The 23,099-nt window shown below is 35.5% G+C and overlaps 1 protein-coding gene across 4 annotated transcripts in view; it reads right to left on the bottom strand.

Moving 5' to 3' along the window:
• Window positions 1-23,099, bottom strand: part of LOC133570656 (myelin transcription factor 1-like) — a 430,657-nt gene that overhangs the window by 167,260 nt on the left and 240,298 nt on the right. Inside the window, exon 1 of one of the 4 annotated variants that reach the window (XM_061923358.2) lies at window positions 11,353-11,488. The exons of the other annotated variants lie outside the window; for them this stretch is intronic. Coding sequence (XP_061779342.1) covers window positions 11,353-11,389 — 37 coding nt within the window. The 5' untranslated portion in view covers window positions 11,390-11,488. Of the gene's footprint in view, window positions 1-11,352; window positions 11,489-23,099 lie in introns of those variants that run through there. 4 annotated transcript variants of the gene reach the window in all.

Below are 23,099 nucleotides of genomic sequence, written 5' to 3'. Positions count from 1 at the left end.
GAAGTGGATATTTCATCACAACATTCGGGTTCGGTTTTTAATAAAGACGAATGAATTTTTGGTAACCTGACTCTCGCCAGACCCCTCCACACAAGGATCTGGGTTCGAAGGCATTGCAAAACTCCTTCGAGATAGCAAAAAATAATGAACTAATCAGGATCGCCGGGCGGGATTTCATAGATGTGACCTAGCGCCGAAGCGACTGTTTGATTCAAACAACAATGATTCTGTTATTGCAACTGCTTTGTCGAAGCTATTGAATATTAATTATTTAAAAGATGAACAGAGAACGGTTTTGAAGGCATTTATTGGTGGCAAAAATGTTTTGGCTCTTCTTCCGACCGGGTTTGGATTTCCCAGCGTCGCTCTGATCAGCGTCACGGATTGATTTCAATGTGAGTGGTTGAAGTAGCACGTCATTCAAGATAACGGACATGTGGTTTATCCAATCACATACAATGATTTTTTTACAAGGCCACGCCTTCTGAAATATAGTTGTGTATATATATATATACACACATATATACAGTATATATATATGTGTATGTATGTATGTATGTATATGTGTATATATATATATATATATATATATGTATATGTGTGTATATGTGTGTGTATATACATATACGCACACATTATATATATATATATATATATATATATATATATATATATATATATATATATATATATATATATATATATATATATATATATATATATATATAAATAATGTGTAAGAGATATAATCGGCCGATAAATGCTTTAAAATGTAATATCGTAAATTATCGGTATCGTTTTTTTTATTATTGGTATCGTTTTTTTTATTTTATTTTTTTTTATTGAATCAACATAAAAAACACAAGATACACTTACAATTAGTGCACCCACCCAAAAAACCTCCCTCCCCCATTTACACTCATTCACACTCATTCACACAAAAGGGTTGTTTCTTTCTGTTATTAATATTCTGGTTCCAACATTATAAATCAATATATATCAATACAGTCTGCAAGGGATACAGTCCGTAAGCACACATGATTGTGCGTGCTGCTGGTCCACTAATAGTACTAACCTTTAACAGTTAATTTTACAAATTTACATTAATTACTAGTTTCTATGTAACTGTTTTTATATTGTTTTACTTTCTTTTTTATTCAAGAAAATGTATTTATTTTATTTATCTTATTTTATTTGATCAATTAAAAAAAAAAAGTACCTTATCTTCACCATACCTGGTTGTCCAAATTAGGCATAATAATGTGTTAATTCCACGACTGTATATATCGGTATCGGTTGATATCTGTATTGGTAATTAAAGAGTTGGACAATATCGGAATATCGGATATCGGCAAAAAGCCATTATCAGACATCCCTAATATATATATATATATATATATATATATATATATATATATATATATATATATGCACGCACGCACACAGACACACACATTATATATATATATATATATATATATATATATATATATATATATATATATATATATATATATATATATATATATATATATATATATATATATATATATATATATATATATATATATATACGGTATACATATATATATATATGCACGCACGCACACACACACACACACACACACACACACACATATACATATATATATATATACATATATATATATATATATATATATATATATACATACATAGATGAGGTGGCGACTTCTGCCCGATTGTAGCTGAGCTAGGCTCCAGCGACCCCCCGCGATCCCAAAAGGGACAAACGGTAGAAAATGGATGGATGGATATATATATATATATATATATATATATATATATATACACACACACACACACACACACATACATATAATCTGTCTCAATAGAGATTAGACAAATTGCCTTTTCCTTACACTGAACGAAAAAAAGTCATATGTCCACTACACTCGGAGCCTATTTTACGTTTCCCCAACAATTTCGCCATTTTTTCCCCCTCGCACACTAATTGACTGAAAAAGCGCGCACTTACCATGCGCTCGCTCGACGCGGCGGCACGGGCATAATGACGCCACATTATCAATGGGAAAATGCATTTTAGACAATATGATTTGCCTGAGCGGCTCGGAGACACAGAAAGCAACAAGCGGTAGAAAATGGATTAATGGATGGGCTAGACAGGACAGGTTGAAAAAATAATAATAAAAACATTTTAAAAATGTTTTCTTTTTACTCGGGACTATCCGCGGGCTGGATTCTGGATGCCGGCAAGCCGTATCTGGCCCGCGGGTCGTAGTTTGGGGACCATTGTATTACACTTTATACATCCATTCATACATTATATTACTTTAACTTGTTTTCACATAAAAACACTCATTTTTAAGTTGTGGACACTTTTATTTTGTAGTAGTAGTAGTAGTAGTGACTTCCTCAAAGTCAACGTCCTTTGTTTTCACTTTAACAACGCGCGCATGCAAGTGACGTTGGGGCCACATTGGGGCAACATTGGGACCTGTGCGCATTTATACTGCAGTCTGATCAAAAACCACATTTTACTAACCAGAGCTTGGCAAATATTTTCACTCGGGGGCCACATTGAGAGAAAAAATGTGTCTGGGGGGCCAATGTGGATGTGTGTATAAATAATATGTACACATTTAGCTGTAAAAAATCTGCTCTGTGTTTGGGTCCCTTTTTTTCAGGAACACTAATACCAAAAGTCACAATGTCCGATAGAATTTAAAAAAAGTTATGACAGACCACCTAAAAAAAAATAAAAATTGAATTTTACAGTTTTTTACTGAATGGGGCACCCAAAATGTACATGAAAATAAAGAAAGTGGGATGTACAATATTAACTATGAACAATAAAACACTGAATATTAACAACATATGAACAATCAAGCAAAACACCACAAAAATGTAACAAACAGCAAAATATGAATGCAAAGTGTAATAAACACCTGCAATATGGTTAAATTATCACTTTTATGCAGAAATTTGTTGTACAAATCTGCTTCCGCATCTGTTCCTGACACACGTTTCGGGCTGGCTGCTCTGAAAATAAACCCCGCCCACTCTGCTTTGTTCCTCGTCTGAGCTGCTGTGACGTAGATTACTGAAATAACTTGTATAACACTCAAAAGCACAGATTTCAACCATTGAAATACTTTCTATATTTCAAGACTTACGCTCATTTGGAAACAGCACTCCACATCATAATGGCGGCTACAGTTTTGATGTTAAAAGTCTTAAAAAGTTAAGTAGAACGTCCGGCAGGCCGGATTAAAAATCTTAATGGGTTGTATTTTGCCCAGATCTGGTGTAAACAGTCAGCTGGAAATAATCAGATCTAAAAAAAATCTGATTTGATCCACTTTGGCCTGCAGTATAAACGTAGTCAATGTGGCCCCAATGTGGCCCCAATGTGGCCCCAATGTGGCCTCGACGTCACTTGCATTTGCAGCTCGATAAAGTGAAAACAAAGGAAGTTGACCGGATTCCGAAAATGAACAAGGACGTCGCTGCTACTACTCCTACAAAATAAAATAAAAGTGGCCAGAGAAAACCAAATAAAAGATGACTAAAATTGGTTTGAACCGAGAATCGTGTTCAATTTAGGCCTGGGCCGATAACAAATGTTGTTCAACGATAGTAAATGCCGATAAATTATATTATTTCCACCATTATTTCAAATGAACCACTCATGTAGTGATAATGCATAATAATAATAAATGTAATAAAACCAGTTTAACATTGTAAGTGTAACTTTTAAATATCCAACTTCAATTAAACAGACAAGTAACAAAACTTAAATATACTCTGTTAGCAAAATGTTGCACTTGAACAAAAATCACAACCAAAAGAAAAAAAACAAAAAAAAGTGATGTCTCTGTTGACCCTCAAATATACGCAACCAAAACAATAAAACGGCTAAATAACGTTATTTTTACCAAAATGATCATGTTAGCATTGCTTATACACTAAAAATGTTAACCAAGTTGTATTTTCTTTTTTAAATAACTAAAATAAATAACCAACACTATACGTTAAATATTGTTTTGTCTTTATAAGAGCCATATTATTTTGCAATATAATTATCTTCTTCCATTTAATTTTATAAAAAATTCTAAATGTTCCCTTCCAGTTTATGAGCTCACTTCCTGTTGAAGACACCTGTTTCGACGCAACACTGTGGAGTTTCTATCGATCACTTTGCACAAAAACAGCGTGGCTTTTAAGTGAATTAGGTTTAAAGTAAATACTGTACCTTCGTTGTCTAGACAGTAATGTATTTACACAGGTTTAGATCGGGGAAAGGCGGTAATGTCTCTTGTTTTCGTGTTAGCATTTAAGTTAGCTAGCAGGCTAACGCCAGTCTGTTTTTTGACAATCTTAATTCAGCACAGCAGCTAAAGTAAAACCGGACATTTTGAGACTTAGAAAAAATCCTAACTTTCTAACACTTTGAAAAAATCCCAATTTTTTAACACTTTGAAAAAATCCCGATTTTGTGACACGTAGAAAAAATCCCGACTTTTTCACACTTAGTAAAAATCCCGATTTTGTGATGCTTAGAAAAAATCCAGACTTTTTGACACTTAGAAAAAATCCAGATTATTCGACACTTAGAAAAAAATCCAGACTTTTTGACACTTGGAAAAAATCCAGATTTTTTGACACTTAGTATAAATCCCAATTTTGTGACACTTAGTAAAAATCCCGATTTTGTGATGCTTAGAAGAAAATCCTGACTTTTTGACACTTGGAAAAAATCCTGACTTTTTGACACTTAGTATACCGGTAAATCCCGATTTTGTGACACTTAAAAAAACAACAACTTTGTGACACTCAGAAAAAAATCCAGACTTTTTGACACTTTCAAAAATTCCTGACTTGTTGGCACTTAGTATAAATCCCGACTTTGTGACACTTAGGGGGGAAAAAAACGACTTTGTGACATTTAGAAAAATCCCGACTTTTTGACACTTGGAAAAAATCCCAACGTTTTCACACTTAGTAAAAATCCCGATTTTGTGATACTTAGAAAAAATCCAGACTCTTGGACACTTTGAAAAAATCCAGACTTTTTGACACTTGGAAAAAATTCTGATTTTTTGACACATTGTATAAATCCCAATTTTGTGACACTTAGAAAAAATCTAGACTTTTCGACACTTCAAAAAAAATCCAGATTTTTCGACACTTGGAAAAAATCCAGACTTTTTGACACTTAGTATAAATCCCGACTTTGTGACACTTAAAAAAACAACAACTTTGTGACACTTAGAAAAAAATCCAGACTTTTTGACACTTAGTATAAATCCCGACTTTGTGACACTTAAAAAAACAACAACTTTGTGACACTTGGAAAAAATCCAGACTTTTTGGCACTTAGTATACAGTAAATCCCGACTTTGTGACACTTAGGGGGAAAAAAACGACTTTGTGACACTTAGAAAAATCCCGACTTTTTGACACTTAGAAAAAATCCCAACTTTTTCACACTTAGTAAAAATCCCGATTTTGTGATACTTAGAAAAAATCCAGACTCTTGGACACTTAGAAAAAATCCAGACTTTTTGACACTTGGAAAAAATTCTGATTTTTTGACACATTGTATAAATCCCAATTTTGTGACACTTAGAAAAAATCTAGACTTTTCGACACTTCAAAAAAAATCCAGATTTTTCGACACTTGGAAAAAATCCAGACTTTTTGACACTTAGTATAAATCCCGACTTTGTGACACTTAAAAAAACAACAACTTTGTGACACTTGGAAAAAAATCCAGAATTTTTGACACTTAGTATAAATCCCGACTTTGTGACACTTAAAAAAACAACAACTTTGTGACACTTAGAAAAAATCCAGACTTTTTGACACTTAAAAAAATTCCAGACTTTTTGGCACTTAGTATACAGTAAATCCCGACTTTGTGACACTTAGGAAAAACAACAACTTTGTGACACTTAAAAAAATCCAGACTTTTTGACACTCAGAAAAAATCCCAACTTTTTGAGGCTGGCAAAATTAGCAAGTTTACTTTTATTTATCGTTTGATTGATTGACTCGTTGAATCGAATCCAATTGAAAATCCAATCATCGGAATCGAAATCAATCGCGAGTTGTTGAAAGATTCACGTAGTTTTTGTTCTAAAGCTGATTGTCTAATGCGGGGGTCAGCAACCCGTGGCTCGAGAGCCACATGCGGCTCTTTAGCGACGCCCTGGTGGCTATAATAATGGCCTTTTTTTTATGCTTCACCGATGAGAGTATTTGGCGAGCGCAGTTTTGTCCTACTAATTTCTGCTGTCCTTGAAATCACCGTAGTTGTGGACTGTGACGCAACAGTTTGTTTACATGTACAACTTTCTCCGACGCTGCCACAGTGTATTATGCCACTCCTTCTTTGTCACATTTTGTCCACCAAACGTTTTATGCTGTACGTGAATGCACATAGGTAAGCTTTGTTGATGTTATTGACTTGTTGGAGTGCAAATCAGGCATATTTGATCAGTGCATGACTGCAAGCTAATCGATGCCATTTAAGCTAGCTGTATGTACATATTGCATCATTATGCCTCGTTTGTGGGTATATTTGAGTTCATTTAATTTCCTTTACTTATGTCCTCTGTGTATTTAATTTATATTTGCATGTCTCATGACACATTGTATGTAATATTGGCTGCATTTCTGATAGTTGTTTGTGCGCCATGTTGTTCCAGACCACAGCAAACGTTACCCAGCTTGCAAAGATTGTAAAAAAAATAAAAAAATAAAAATAAAAAGAAGATTGTAATAAATCCACAAGAAGAAGACAGCCGGCCATTTCCTTTAACTTGGACACACACATCTATACCTTTGGCCATTCTAAGACAGTCATTTCCAGGAGTTATCTCACCCTCTGAGAAGTTTTACTAATGTTTTCCAATGTTGTAAAAATGTGTAGAATAAATATTACATTTCAACATTTCTGTCAACGAAGATTTGCGTCAGCCTGCGACACATAGTAATTTTGATAGTAGGCTAATATAGCTAATATAGACACTTACAACAAGTGTTGTTTTCATTATAACACTTATATAATAATGTTACAGTCATTTTGATAGTAGGCTAATACAGTTAATACAGACACTTACATCATGTGTTGCCTTCATTATAACACTTATATATGACTTTTAAAGTCATTTTGATAGTAGGCTAATATAGCTAATAGAGACACTTACAACAAGTGTTGTTTTCATTATAACACTTATATAATACATTTACAGTCACTTTGATAGGCTAATATAGCTAATATATACACTTAAATCATGTGTTGCCTTCATTATAACACTTATACAAAACTTTTAAAGTCATTCTGATAGTAGGTTAATATAGCTAATATAGACACTTACATCATATGTTGTCTTCATTATAACACTTATATAATACATTTAAAGTAATTTTGATAGTAGGCTAATATAGCTAATATAGACACACCATGTGTTGCCTTCATTATAACACTTATAAGACTTTTAAAGTCATTTTGATAGTAGGCTAATATTGACACTTACATCACATGTTGCCTTCATTTGAACATTTATATACCGTATTTTCCGCACTATAAGGCGCACCTAAAAACCACAAATTTTCTCAAAAGCTGACAGTGCGCCTTATAATCCGGTGCGCCTTATATATGGGTTAATATTAATATTAATTTTCATAAAGTTTCGGTCTCGCAACTACGGTAAACAGCCGCCATCTTTTTTCCCCGTAGAAGAAGCGCGCGGTGCATGCTGGGATATGTGACGTTTCATTTCCATTTGTGTGTTTATGTAAAGACCCCAAAATGGCTCCTATTAAGTGTGTTGTCTGTCTAATTATAAATAATGCAGACGAGGCGTGTTAACTGAGTTCTCAACGTTTACTCACAGCGTGCTCATAACCACATTCTAACTGCCAGCATACAACGCTTCTCAGGGCTACCGCGCCTGCTCGTCACTATCGTTGCATGCTGGGTAGTGTAGTTGTTATATTTGCTAGCTCATAACATCACATTAAGAGACACGCTTACGCGCTTAATTCAATACTCGCCGTCATTCCGGGTGGATTGACAAAAGACCTCCAGCCGCTACATATTGGTGTCAACAGGGCATTCGAAGCTAGACTGCTAACTGCGTGGGAACAGTGGATGACAGAAGGCGAACACACCTTCACTAAGACAGGGAGACAGCGCCAGACGACGCCAACATCTGCCAGTGGATCGTAAATGCCTGGGCAGATATTTCGGTCACAACTGTGGTCCGAGCTTTCCGGAAGGCAGGATTCACAGAACTGCTGGACAACAGCGACACTGACTCCGATTACTTCGACGAGACGGAGCCGGCCATTTTGGATCCCACATTCGCCCAACTTTTCAATTCGGACACGAAGGAGAAGAATTCGAGGGATTTATGAATGAAGAATAACTTCAGAAAGTGAGCGTTATGTTTATTTTGTGTGTTGTGACATTAACGTTCGAGCAACATTATGTTGCTATTGCTCTGCACTATTTTGAATTTTACTATGTTTGTGATTGCACATTTGCGTACATTTTGGGAGTGAACAGAGTTGTTAGAACGCTGGTTTTTAATATATTATTAAAGTTTGACTGACCTATCTGACTGTTTTTTTGACATTCCTTTAGCGCAGTTAGATGCGGCTTACAGCACGGGGCGGCTTATAGGTGGACAAAGTTTTGAAATATGCCGTTCATTGAAGGCGCGGCTTATAACCCAGGGCGCCTTATGGTGCGGAAAATACGGTAAGACTTTCAAAGTAATTTTGATAGTAGGCTAACATAGCTAATATAGACACTTAAATCATGTGTTTCCTTCATTATAACACTTATATAAAATGTTTAGTCATTTTGATAGTAGGCTAATATAACTAATATAGACACTTACACCACGTGTTGCCTTCATTAAAACACTTATAGAAGACTTTTAAAGTAATTTTGATAGTAAGCTAATATAGCTAATATAGACACTTACATCATGTGTTGCCTTCATTATAACACTTATAGAATACTTTTAAAGTAATTTTGATAGTAGGCTAATATAGCCACTTACATCATGTGTTGCCTTCATTATAACACTTATATAAGACTTTTAAAGTAATTTTGATAGTAGGCTAATGTAGCTAATATAGACACTTAAATCATGTGTTGTCTTCATTATAACACTTATATAAGACTTTTAAAGTAATTTTGATAGTAGGCTAATATAACTAATATAGACACTTACATCATGTGCTGTCTTCATTATAACACTTATACAAAACTTTTAAAGTAATTTTGATAGTAGGCTAATATAGACACTTACACCACGTGTTGCCTTCATTAAAACACTTATAGAAGACTTTTAAAGTAATTTTGATAGTAAACTAATATAGCTAATATAGACACTTACATCATGTGTTGCCTTCATTATAACACTTATATAAGACTTTTAAAGTCATTTTGATAGTAAGCTAATATAGCTAATATAGACACTTACATCACGTGTTGCCTTCATTATAACACTTATAGAATACTTTTAAAGTAATTTTGATAGTAGGCTAATATAGCCACTTACATCATGTGTTGCCTTCATTATAACACTTATATAAGACTTTTAAAGTAATTTTGATAGTAGGCTAATATAGCTAATATAGACACTTAAATCATGTGTTGTCTTCATTATAACACTTATATAAGACTTTTAAAGTAATTTTGATAGTAGGCTAATATAGCTAATATAGACACTTAAATCATGTGTCGTCTTCATTATAACACGTATATAAGACTTTTAAAGTCATTTTGATAGTAGGCTAATATTGACACTTATATCACATGTTGCCTTCATTATAACATTTATATTAGACTTTTAAAGTCATTTTGATAGTAGGCTAATATAGCTAATATAGACACTTAAATCATATGTTGCCTTCATTATAACACTTATACAAAACTTTTAAAGTAATTTTGATAGTAGGCTAATATAGACACTTACATCATGTGTTGCCTTCATTATAACACTTATATAAGACTTTTAAAGTAATTTTGATAGTAGGCTAATATAGCTAATATAGACACTTAAATCATGTGTTGTCTTCATTATAACACGTATATAAGACTTTTAAAGTAATTTTGATAGTAGGCTAATATAGCTAATATAGACACTTAAATCATGTGTTGCCTTCATTATAACACTTATATAAGACTTTTAAAGTAATTTTGATAGTAGGCAAATATAGCTAATATAGACACTTACATCATGTGTTGCCTTCATTATAACACTTATATAAGACTTTTAAAGTAATTTTGATAGTAGGCTAATATAGCTAATATAGACACTTAAATCATGTGTTGTCTTCATTATAACACTTATATAAGACTTTTAAAGTAATTTTGATAGTAGGCTAATATAGCTAATATAGACACTTAAATCATGTGTTGTCTTCATTATAACACGTATATAAGACTTTTAAAGTAATTTTGATAGTAGGCAAATATAGCTAATATAGACACTTACATCATGTGTTGCCTTCATTATAACACTTATATAAGACTTTTAAAGTAATTTTGATAGTAGGCTAATATAGCTAATATAGACACTTAAATCATGTGTTGTCTTCATTATAACACTTATATAAGACTTTTAAAGTAATTTTGATAGTAGGCTAATATAACTAATACAGCCACTTGCATCATGTGCTGTCTTCATTATTAACACTTATATAAGACTTTTAAATGGGATACATCGAATGAAAGAAATGTATATCGCGATGTTACGGACGATGAAGAAGTTGCTAAAGTTGAAGAAAGATTTGAGGGAGAACAAAAAGGTGCGTGGCAGGTGCGAGGGTGTGCAGATGGCCCAGAGTCCTGCGTGGAGATATATTTTTATCGCGGCATCAATATTACATGGGCAGCAGCTGACTGAGTGCGAAGGTTGGGACCCGAGGAGGCCCCTGTGGGCCCTCGACAGATGGAACAAGCCGGCAGACTAACACAACACACAAAAAGTTTCTAATCAGCCCGCAGCTTGGCTTTGCCCCCCACCACCCCTCCCCTCCCCTCCCGGGACCAAAGCAAAGTCCCTCGGGGGACCAACTGTCCTTTGTCTGCGCACTTTCACTCCTACGGACAGAAGTTGGTGGAATATTGTCATTTCTTCACACCGACCCGTACAAGAAGGGCCAACCGTCACCTCTTTCATCCCCTCAGTGACGTCACCAAAGCGACCGTTAAGCTGACTCGCTCGAGAACAACAACAAACAAACAAACAAACATTCGCGAGAAGTTAGCTCAAAGTTCTCTTCCCCTCGCCCCTTTTCGTGAAGTTAAAAGATGATACGAACCGAGAAAAGTGCGACACAGCTTCATCTTGGCGGCCATCGCGTCCCCGGCGAGCGTCAAGTGCGGCCGTCAACTTTCAACTGGTGGCGCAGGGAAACTTCAGGAAACTTTTACTACAACTTGGCGGCTCACGGGAGGGGGCGGGGCGACGGTGATTGACGGCAGCGGAGAGCCATTAGGAAGAGCGCGGAGGCGGAGAAGGCGGGGTTTACACTGGCCCCGCCCTCCCAGTGTCAGCTTTCAACAACAATGGGCTGCGCGGCAACAAAGAGCATCTGCTGTGTGGCCACAACTTCTCACACTAAATAAATGATTGCTAATATTTAAATTTTTTGGACAATATTCATGATAAATTTGTGCTTTGTTTTAAAGATGTGCTATTTGGATACACACAGTATGAGAAACAATTTTAATCGGAATTTTACCTTCATGTTATACTATTGGCTAAATTTTATATTATTTTTTTACATTTTATACATTTTAATTTATTTATATATTTTTATATTTTTACATATTTATATATTATAATTATATATATATATATATATATATATATATATATATATAATATTCATAAATGTACGTTTCTCAATACCCGACCTGTTTTTGTGCCTTTAAAAAAGAATGAGAAATTTACTAAAAAAAACACTTTCTAACTCTAACAACCAAAAAGCTGTAAAAACTATGACGCTGTGCTCCAAATTTGGACTATTTACGGAACTTGTAAACATTTATTTACACATTGCTACATTAATAGCTACATTAATAGCTACATATATATATATATATATATATATATATATATATATATATATATATATATATATATATATATATATATATATATATATATATATATATATATATATATATATATATATATTGCATTATACTGTAGTTGTTTTAATGGGTTTACAACCCACTGGCGCTGTATTGTACTGTTTCTGTACCGTTTTAGTACTTGTCTTGATTTTTATTGTTCATATGTTTGTTTGTAAATGTTAAACATTATAAATAAATAAATGATAAATGATAAATGGGTTGTACTTGTATAGCGCTTTTCTACCTTCAAGATACTCAAAGCGCTTTGACACTACTTCCACATTTACCCATTCACACACACATTCACACACTGATGGAGGGAGCTGCCATGCAAGGCGCTAACCAGCACCCATCGGGAGCAAGGGTGAAGTGTCTTGCTCAGGACACAACGGACATGACGAGGTTGGTACTAGGTGGGGATTGAACCAGGGACCCTCGGGTCGCGCACAGCCATTCTTCACTGAGCCACGCCGTCCCTATATAAAATAAATATTTATTAAAAAATTAAAAAATAAACAAAAACCCAAATATTTTCATTTTGCTGGATACATTTTTTTTTTATACATAAAAGTCGTTTTCTGAAAATAAAACACACATTTTTCAATTGCTTTAAGGATTTTGAATTATTAATAAACTCTTGTAAAATGTAAAAAAAAAAAAAAAAAAAAAAAAAGTCCTTAATTATGTTAAAGTTGTTTTCGATAAGCCCAATCTTTTTGTATTTGTTGTTTTTTGTGTGTCTTTTTGTGTTGTCTGTGACATTATTGTGTACAAACTTTTTTCACCTAGGGCCGCGTAACATTAACTCAAAGTATGAGGTGGCCATTTTGATATTTTTATAGACACATATTACATAAAAAAACAGTGGTTCTTGAACTTGTTTACCAAGTACCGCCTCAGAAAACACTTGGCTCTATCAGTACCACCATAATGACCAACATATAACAAAGAAGCGTATTAGGCCTAAATAATATAATATAATATAATAGTAAAAATTATTTACATTCATATTATTACAGTAGTCGTATTATAACGACTTCGAGTCAAGTCACGACAATATTTAATGAAGTGATTCTTTGGCGTGCCACTAGATAGAGCCCGCGTGCCATTTCCCAACCAATATTTTACAACACAAATACAACGTTGAAACAACATGCTTTTGACGACTTTTAATCAATGTTGGGTTGTGACGTTGATTTGACATTGAAATTTGGTATTTTCCCAACCAATATTCTACAAAACAAATACAACGTTGAAACAACATGCTTTTTGACGATGTTTATTTAATGTCTGGATGTGATGTTGATTTGACATGGAAATTTGGTATTTTCCCAACCCATATTCTACAAACCCCGTTTCCATATGAGTTGGGAAATTGTACGTGCGTGCCGCTATGTGCATGTCACGTACGTAACTTTGGGGATTTTGGGGAAATATATGTGCTGTATGAACTTTGGGGAGGTGAACGGTACTTCGGGCTGTGGGATTGAGTGTGTTGTGCAGGTGTTTGAGTTGTATTGGCGGGTTATATGGACGGGAGGGGGGAGGTGTTTGTTATGCGGGATTAATTTGTGGCATATTAAATATAAGCCTGGTTGTGTTGTGGCTAATAGAGTATGTATATATCTTGTGTTTATTTACTGTTTTAGTCATTCACAGCTGAATATCAGGTCCCACCCGCCTCTCACAGCATCTTCCCTATCTGAATCGCTCCCACTGCCCTTTAGTCCTTCACTCTCACTTTCCTCATCCACGAATCTTTCATCCTCGCTCAAATTAATGGGGAAATTGTCGCTTTCTCGGTCCAAATCGCTCTCGCTGCTGGTGGCCATGATTGTAAACAATGTGCAGATGTGAGGAGCTCCACAACCGGTGACGTCACGCACATATCGTCTGCTACTTCTGGTACAGGCAAGGCTTTTTTTTATCAGCAACCAAAAGTTGCGAACTTTATCGTCGATGTGCTCTACTAAATCCTTTCAGCAAAAACATGGCAATATCGCGAAATGATCAAGTATGACACATAAAATAGACCTGCTATCCCCGTTTAAATAAGAAAATCGCAATTCAGTAGGCCTTTAATATAAAGCCCCGTTCATATGCTCGGGCGGTGACCGCCAATGGTGGAGAGGAGCCCGGGAATTTGGACATCTCCAAAGAGAGGCAAGTGGCAACGTTCATGGAGTCCAAGGGCATACTCATGGACATGGCAAATGTATAAGCTTGCCACCCACTCCATAAGATGAAGGATGGATCGGCACCAGTAATAATAATGAGATTCGTCAATAGGAAATATAAAACTGCATTACTAAAACAAGGGAGGAAGCTGAAAGGAACAGACGTGTACATAAATTAACATTTAGCAAAGAAAAGAACATAGCCTAAGAAAACAAGGCAAAATACAACAAACATGGACAGCAAACTGCAAAATATTTATTAAACTAAATGGAACACCAGAGGAAGCAAGAGTAATAGTCATAAAAAAATAGCAGAGCTGGATAAATATCAATAACGATTAAAAAAATTCAACACAACCATGACACAAACAAACAACAATCAATCAAACAGACAATTTATAACCTTTTCCAGCATTGATTAAAACAGGACGGACTTGGACAGTGTTATAGATCCAGACACACATTTTTTTCTCTCACATGGACAATAATTGTTTATATTATACAGAAGTACAGTACAACACCAACATTAATTCCAATAACACACTGTCAATTATTCATATTAACTGCAGAAGCTCGTATGCCAATTTTAACAATATGAAATCATTTTTGGAACAATTTAAAGAACCTTTCAAAATGATCGCTGTATCAGAGACATGGATGGATACAAAATAAGGAATGGACTTTGGACTAGAAGGATATGAACTCAATTATATTAATAGAGTAAATAAGAACGGAGGCTGTGTTGCTGTATATGTGATGAAGGACCGGTAGGAGGCCGCGGGGAAGACCCAGGACACGTTGGGAAGACTATGTCTCCCGGCTGGCCTGGGAACGCCTCGGGGTCCCACAGGAAGAGCTGGACGAAGTGGCTGGGGAGAGGGAAGTCTGGGCTTCCCTGCTTAAGCTGCTGCCCCCGCGACCCGACCTCGGATAAGCGGAAGAAGATGGATGGATGGATGGACTTCCATTACAAGGTGGTAAAAAACATGTCACTGGCTATTGACAATGTTTTAGAATGTATAACCATCAGTGACGTGCGGTGAGGTTCATGGCTGGTGAGGCACTGACTTCATCACAGTCAGATTTACAAACATATGAACCCTAAAGACTTTCTTATTCACCATTTGATTGGCAGCAGTTAACGGGTTATGTTTAAAAGCTCATACCAGCATTCTTCCCTGCTTGGCACTCAGCATCAAGGCTTGGAATTGGGGGTTAAATCACCAAAAATGATTCCCGGGCGCGGCGCCGCTGCTGCCCACTGCTCCCCTCACATCCCAGGGGGTGATCAAGGGATGGGTCAAATGCAGAGGACAAATTTCACCACACCTCGTGTGTGTGACAATCATTGGTACTTTAACTTAACTTTACACATACAAACTGTAGCACACAAAAAAGCACATTTAATAAAAAAAAAACGTTATTATGGTCTTACCTTTATATAATATATTGGGTTGGAGGCAATAACCAGGCGAGGTGATGAAGTACGTCTCTTTACTGTAGACTTCAGAACAGACTCAACACACTTGGACGTCAGGTGCGCAACACCACGTAAATCGTTGGCCAACCAAAAAGTAACCACAGTACGCTATAGCCAACATTAACCAGGAGATGGCAACAGACAAACATAGATCACTCTATTACATTCCTCCCCTTTTAGAAATGTAGAAGTTACTCAATAGAAATAAACAACCCAACCAAAAAAATGCAGCAGCTCAATAAGAAGCCAAAAAGTGCAAAAACAATCATGTTCGTGTTGGAGGAGTTGTGAATGAATGAAATATGAAATCCGTGCTGCAGTCTGCAGGTGTACCTAATGTTGTGTCCCTGCAGTAATTCACAACTCCTCCAACACGAACATTATTGTTTTTGCACTTTTTGGCTTCTTATTAAATAACTTTTTTAAATAGATTCAATCTTGCACGTGGAAAGTTTAAGTGTGGGCTTTAGTTGATACAACACTCGTCAGGGGGTGCATTCTACGGCGGGAGTGCATTCTCTACCACCAGGAGGTGGGATTACTGTGAGCCTCACACAGTGCGTCTTCGCAGCAGTTTTATGATTGCTCAGCACAAGAAATACGTTACACACATAGAGTTGTTGACAAAATACACTGTACATTATATACCTCAGCTAACTAAACTATGGAAATGTATTATATAGTTCATATAGCAATACAGTCTCACTGCACAGCAGGCCAGCAGTTAGCAGAGTCCGCAATCCATGTTGCGGCACTGAGTGACGTGCCTCAACTGGCTGCTGATCACCGCACCATCTCTTCTCAGTATTTGAACGGCAAATGTGAAAATTCAGCGATTTTGAATAAATATAATCTAAAACTGGTGAAGTTAAATGGAAAATAACTTTATAGTATAATCACTGGATACATATAACAATTTAATTTTTTTTTTTCTTTTTACATTTTTTTTCTTTCCATGATGGCAGGTGAGGCCCCGCCTCACCTGCCTCTAGTGACTGCACGTCACTGATAACCATTGAGATATGTCATGAAAGAAGTAGAAATGTATTGATCAGTTGTATACATAGGGCACCCAACTCAAGTATTGAAGGATTTGAAGACTGGATTAAGGGAACTTTCAATGGAATCAGTCAAAAAGTACTTCAATATTGATCTCTTGAACCCCAATAAGCAAAAGTCCATTAATGACTTCACAGATACAAAGTATAATATGAGTTTGTATCCCCAAATCACAAGGCCAAGCAGAATTGCAAGTCACAGTGCTACACTTATTGACGATATCTTCACTAATGTCTTTGATAATAATGCAACAAGTGGACTGTTAACAACCCACATCAGCGACCATCTGCCAGTTTTTACTATTTATGATGGGAACTACAGGAAGAAGAACATTGACAAAAAGACATTTCAAAGACTATGCACAGAAGAAGGAATGATTTCCTTCAATAAGGATCTGAGGAAACAAATTTGGGACAATGTATACCATGGAGATGATGTAGATGATGCATATGGGAATTTTTTCAACACCTTTCTAACACTCTATGATAAACATTGTCCATGGAAAGAACTTAGTAAGAAGCAAAAGAAAAACAACCAACCATGGATGACAAAAGGACTGAAAAATGCTTGTCACAAAAAAAAACCCACATTATATCGAATATTTATAACACAGAGATCTATAGAGGCAGAAAATGAATATAAGAAATATAAAAACAAGCTAATTGGTATACGAACATGTAAGAAGGAATACTACAGTCAATTATTAAACAAGAACAGAAACAACATGAGAGCAACATGGGGCATCCTAAATAGCATCATTAAAAATGGTGCTAAGAAAGATTACCCCCAGTACTTTCTAGATGGAAATACAAAAAATGACGATATGAACCAAATAGTTGAACGTTTCAATGATTATTTTGTTAGTATCGGAAAAAATCTGGATCAAAGAATTCCAAATGTAGATGATGGGTCAGTTGAGGACTTGAGTGAGATCATAGACAGAAATCCCAATTCCATGTTTAAAAGCATAACAAAAGAAGAAATAATCAAAATTGTAAAAAATTGTAAATCCAAGACCTCAACCGACTGTAATGGAATAGATATGGTAACGATAAAAAAGGTTATAGAAGACATTTCAGAACCTCTGATATATATCAGCAACCTATCATTTCTAACCGGCAAATTCCCTGACAAAATGAAAATTGCAAAAGTCGTACCAATTTATAAGAATGGAGACCTACACCAGTTTACTAACTACAGACCAGCTTCATTACTTCCACAATTCTCCAAAATCATGGAAAAACTATTCAATAGCCGATTAGATACATTTATCAACAAAAGTGGGACACTCGTGGAGAACCAATATGGATTCCGAGCAAATATCTCAACATCAATAGCATTAATCAAAATAACAGAGGAAATTACCAATGCAATAGATGGTAAAGAGTGTGCGGCCGCAGTATTCATGGACTTAACGAAAGCATTCGACACAATTAATCATGATATTTTAATACAAAAATTAGAACGATATGGCATCAGAGGTTTGGTCTTGAACTGGGTAAGAAGCTATTTAACCAACAGGAAGCAATATGTGAAGATGGGTGAAAATACAAACCCCGTTTCCATATGAGTTGGGAAATTGTGTTAGATGTACTGTAAATATAAACGGAATACAATGATTTGCAAATCCTTTTCAACCCATATTCAATTGAATGCACTACAAAGACAGCATATTTGATGTTCAAATGGCAACATATGTTGCTCCAAAACCTGTATGTACCTTTCAGCATTAATGGCGCCTTCACAGATGTGTAAGTTACCCATGTCTTGGGCACTAAAACACCCCCATACCATCACAGATGCTGGCTTTTCAACTTTGCGCCTATAACAATCCGGATGGTTCTATTCCTCTTTGGTCCGGAGGACACGACGTCCACAGTTTCCAAAAACAATTTGAAATGTGGACTCGTCAGACCACAGAACACTTTTCCATTTTGTATCAGTCCATCATAGATGAGCTCAGGCCCAGCAAAGCCGACGGCGTTTCTGGGTGTTGTTGATAAACGGTTTTCGCCTTGCATAGGAGAGTTTTAACTTGCACTTACAGATGTAGCGACCAACTGTAGTTACTGACAGTGGGTTTCTGAAGTGTTCCTGAGCCCATGTGGTGATATCCTTTACACACCGATGTCGCTTGTTGATGCAGTACAGCCTGAGGGATCGAAGGTCACAGGCTTAGCTGCTTACGTGTAGTGATTTCTCCAGATTCTCTGAACCCTTTGATGATATTATGGACCGTAGAGGGTGAAATCCCTAAATTTCTTGCAATAGGTGGTTGAGAAAGGTTTTTCTTAAACTGTTCAACAATTTGTTCACGCACTTGTTGACCAAGTGGTGACCCTCGCCCCATCCTTGTTTGTGAATGACTGAGCATTTCATAGAATCTACTTTTATACCCAATCATGGCACCCACCTGTTCCTAATTTGCCTGTTCACCTGTGGGATGTTCCAAATAAGTGTTTGATGAGCATTCCTCAACTTTATCAGTATTTATTGCCACCTTTCCCAACTTCTTTGTCACGTGTTGCTGGCATCAAATTCTAAAGTTAATGATTATTTGCAAAAAAAAACAGTTTATCAGTTTGAACATCAAATATGTTGTCTTTGTAGCATATTCAATTGAATATGGGTTGAAAATGATTTGCAAATCATTGTATTCCGTTTATATTTACATTTAACACAATTTCCCAACTCATATGGAAACGGGGTTTGTATGTCAACACGGCTAGATATATCTTGTGGTGTACCCCAGGGATCAATACTGGGACCAAGATTGTTTAATCTTTATATAAACAACATTTGTAATGTTACAAAGGACTTAAAGTTAGTTTTATTTGCAAACGACACAACTGCTTTCTGTTCAGGAGAGAACACACAGAAGATAATACAAATAATAACAGAAGGAATGAACAAATTAAAAAGATGGTTTGACAAAAACAGACTATCTTTGAATCTCAGTAAAACTTAAATAATGCTATTTGGTAACAGTAGAAAAGAGCATCATACACGAATACAAATAGACGAAGTAGACATTGAAAGGGTACATTTTGGGAGTATTAATAGATGATCAAATGAACTGGAAATCTCATATACAAAACATACAACACAAGGTGGCAAAAAACATTTCAATAACGAATAAAGCAAAAATACGTCCTGGGCCAAAAAAATCACTTCATATTCTCTACTGCTCGCTAGTGTTACCATATCTGAGTTATTGTGCAGAAATAGTGCAGAAATATGGGCACATAACTACAAATGTGCGCTACATTCGCTAACCGTGTTACAAAAAAGATCAGTTAGAATTAGGGATGTCCGATAATATCGGCCTGCCGATATTATCGTCCGATAAATGCGTTAAAATGTAATATCGGAAATTATCGGTATCGTTTTTTTTAATTATCGGTATAGTTTTTTTTTTTTTTAATTAACTAAAAATCCTGGATTTGGATACTTTACACTATATCAGAAGTATACTATCGTCTCTTATACTTGCATGCTAATTTTAGCTCATTTTGTATGTTTAAACCTAAAAATCGTGGATTTGGATTAGAGATGTCCGATAATATCGGCCTGCCGATATTATCGACCGATAAATGCTTTAAAATGTAATATTAAAAAACCTCCCTCTCCCATTTACACTCATTCACACTCATTCACACAAAAGGGTTGTTTCTTTCTGTTATTAATATTCTGGTTCCTACATTATACATCAATATATATCAATACAGTCTGCAAGGGATACAGTCCGTAAGCACACATGATTGTGCGTGCTGCTGGTCCACTAATAGTACTAACCTTTAACAGTTAATTTGACTAATTTTCATTAATTACTAGTTTCTATGTAACTGTTTTTATATTGTTTTACTTTCTTTTTTATTCAAGAAAATGTTTTTAATTTATTTATCTTATTTTATTAATTTTTTTTTAAAAGTACCTTATCTTCACCATACCTGGTTGTCCAAATTAGGCATAAATAATGTGTTAATTTCACGACTGTATATATTGGTTGATATCGGTATCGGTAATTAAAGAGTTGGATAACATCGGAATATTGGATATCGGCAAAAAGCCATTATCGGACATCCCTAGTTAGAATAATACATAATGTTGGATATAGAGAACATACAAACCCTTTATTTATTGAGTCAAAAATATTAAAGTTTGGTGAATAAGCGGTAGAAAATGGATGGATGGATGGGTGATTTGTTAAAATTGCAAACAGCTAAAATGATGTACAAAGCAAACTATAACCGGCTACCAAAGAATGTACAACAATTCTTCTCAACTAAAGAGGAGAAATATAACCTTAGAGGAAAATCTAATTTAAAACATTTGTATGCACGTACAACACTTAGAACCTTTATCATATCAGTATGTGGAATTAAATGATGGAATGGATTAAGTAATGAAGTTAAACATTGTACTGATATGATCCAGTTTAAGAGGCTGTTCAAAATAATAGTGCTTACAAAGTACAAAGAAGAAGAATTATGAGAAATACTTTCAACCTTATTGAAAATAAGACATTCTTCATCTCAGTATGTTAATAATGACTGAATTAATTAATTACATATTACAAAACTGTTGTAGACACTAATTCACAGATATTTTATTATAAAAAGGTCAGTAAATCCTTCTATATATTTGTAAACGCTCTGAAGTGGAAAAGGGGTAGGATTAAATAAGCTTTGCTTCTTCCTACTCCTTTTTGGACATGATATAAAGTGAAATGATATGAAATTGTGTGATGTATTATACTGTAAGTGTGTTCATGTTCGAAATAAACAAAAGAAAGAAAAGAAGAAAGAAAGAAGAAAGAAATTTGGTCATTTCCCAACCAATATTCTATAAAATAAATACAACGTTGAAACAACATGCTTATTGATGTTTGTTTAATGTCTGGTTGTGACAGTGATTTGATCATTGAATTTTGGTCATTTTCCCAACCAAAATTCTACAACAAAAATACAACATTGAAACAATATGCTTTTTGACAACGTTTAATCAATGTTGGGTTCTGACGTTGATTTGACATTGAAATTTGGTCATTCCCAACCAACAACGTAGATCCAACATTGGACATCAACGTTGTCTCAAATGTACAAATACAACTATTTTGCAACGTGGTTTCAACGCCAGCTTTAAAGGACACGCACGTATAACCAACGTTGTATCAATGTCTTGTGCCTGTTGAGTCAAAACGTTCACATTTTGAGTTAAATATTCAGCTTTTTTCCCCCTCATTACTTTGTCTTTTTGCTCTTTTTTCTCACATTTCGCTTTGCATAGTAGAGTTTTAACTTGCACTTACAGATGTAGCGGACAACTGTAGTTACCAACAGTGGTTTTCTGAAGTGTTACCGAGCCAAGGTGGTGATATCCTTTACACACTGATGTCGCTTTTTGATGGAGTACCGCCTGAGGGATACAAGGTCACGGGCATTGCCGCTTACGTGCAGTGATTCCTCCAGATTCTCTGAACCCTTTGATGATATTGCAGACCGTACATCGTGAAATCCCTAAATTCCTTGCAATAGCTGGTAGAGAAATGTTGTTCTTAAACTGTTGGACACTTTGCTCAATTGTTCACAAAGTGATGACCCTCGCCCCGTCCTTGTTTGTGAATGACTGAGCATTTCATGGAAGCTGCTTTTATTGTATACCCAATCATGGCACCCACCTGTTCCCAATTAGCCTGTTCACCTGTGGGATGTTCCAAATAAGTGTTTGATGAGCATTCCTCAACTTTCTCAGTCATTTTTGCCACTTGTGCCAGCTTTTTTTGTAACATGTTGCAGGCATCAAATTCCAAATGAGCTAATAATTGCAAAAAACAACAAAGTTTACCAGTTGGAACATTAAATATCTTGTCTCTGCAGTCTATTCAATTGAATATAAATTGAATAGAATTTGCAAATCATTGTATTCTGTTTTTATTTGCCATTTACACAACGTGCCAACTCACTGCTTTTGGGTTTTGTATTTGAGTGGGTCCCGAGCCCCTCTGTAGTGGAAAAGTTGGCGTCCCAGATCAAAAAGGTTAAGAACCAGTGACGTGCGGTGAGGTTCATGGCTGGTGAGGCACTGACTTCATCACAGTCAGATTTACAAACATATGAACCCTAAAGAGTATCTTATTCACCATTTGATTGGCAGCAGTTAACGGGTTATGTTTAAAAGCTCATACCAGCGTTCTTCCCTGCTTGGCACT

This window comes from Nerophis lumbriciformis, linkage group LG01 (genome assembly GCF_033978685.3).
Source record: "Nerophis lumbriciformis linkage group LG01, RoL_Nlum_v2.1, whole genome shotgun sequence".
In the NCBI taxonomy this organism is placed as follows: domain Eukaryota; kingdom Metazoa; phylum Chordata; class Actinopteri; order Syngnathiformes; family Syngnathidae; genus Nerophis; species Nerophis lumbriciformis.
The sequence above is the reverse complement of the archived record's forward strand: the minus strand, read 5'-3'. Positions and strand labels throughout refer to the sequence as shown.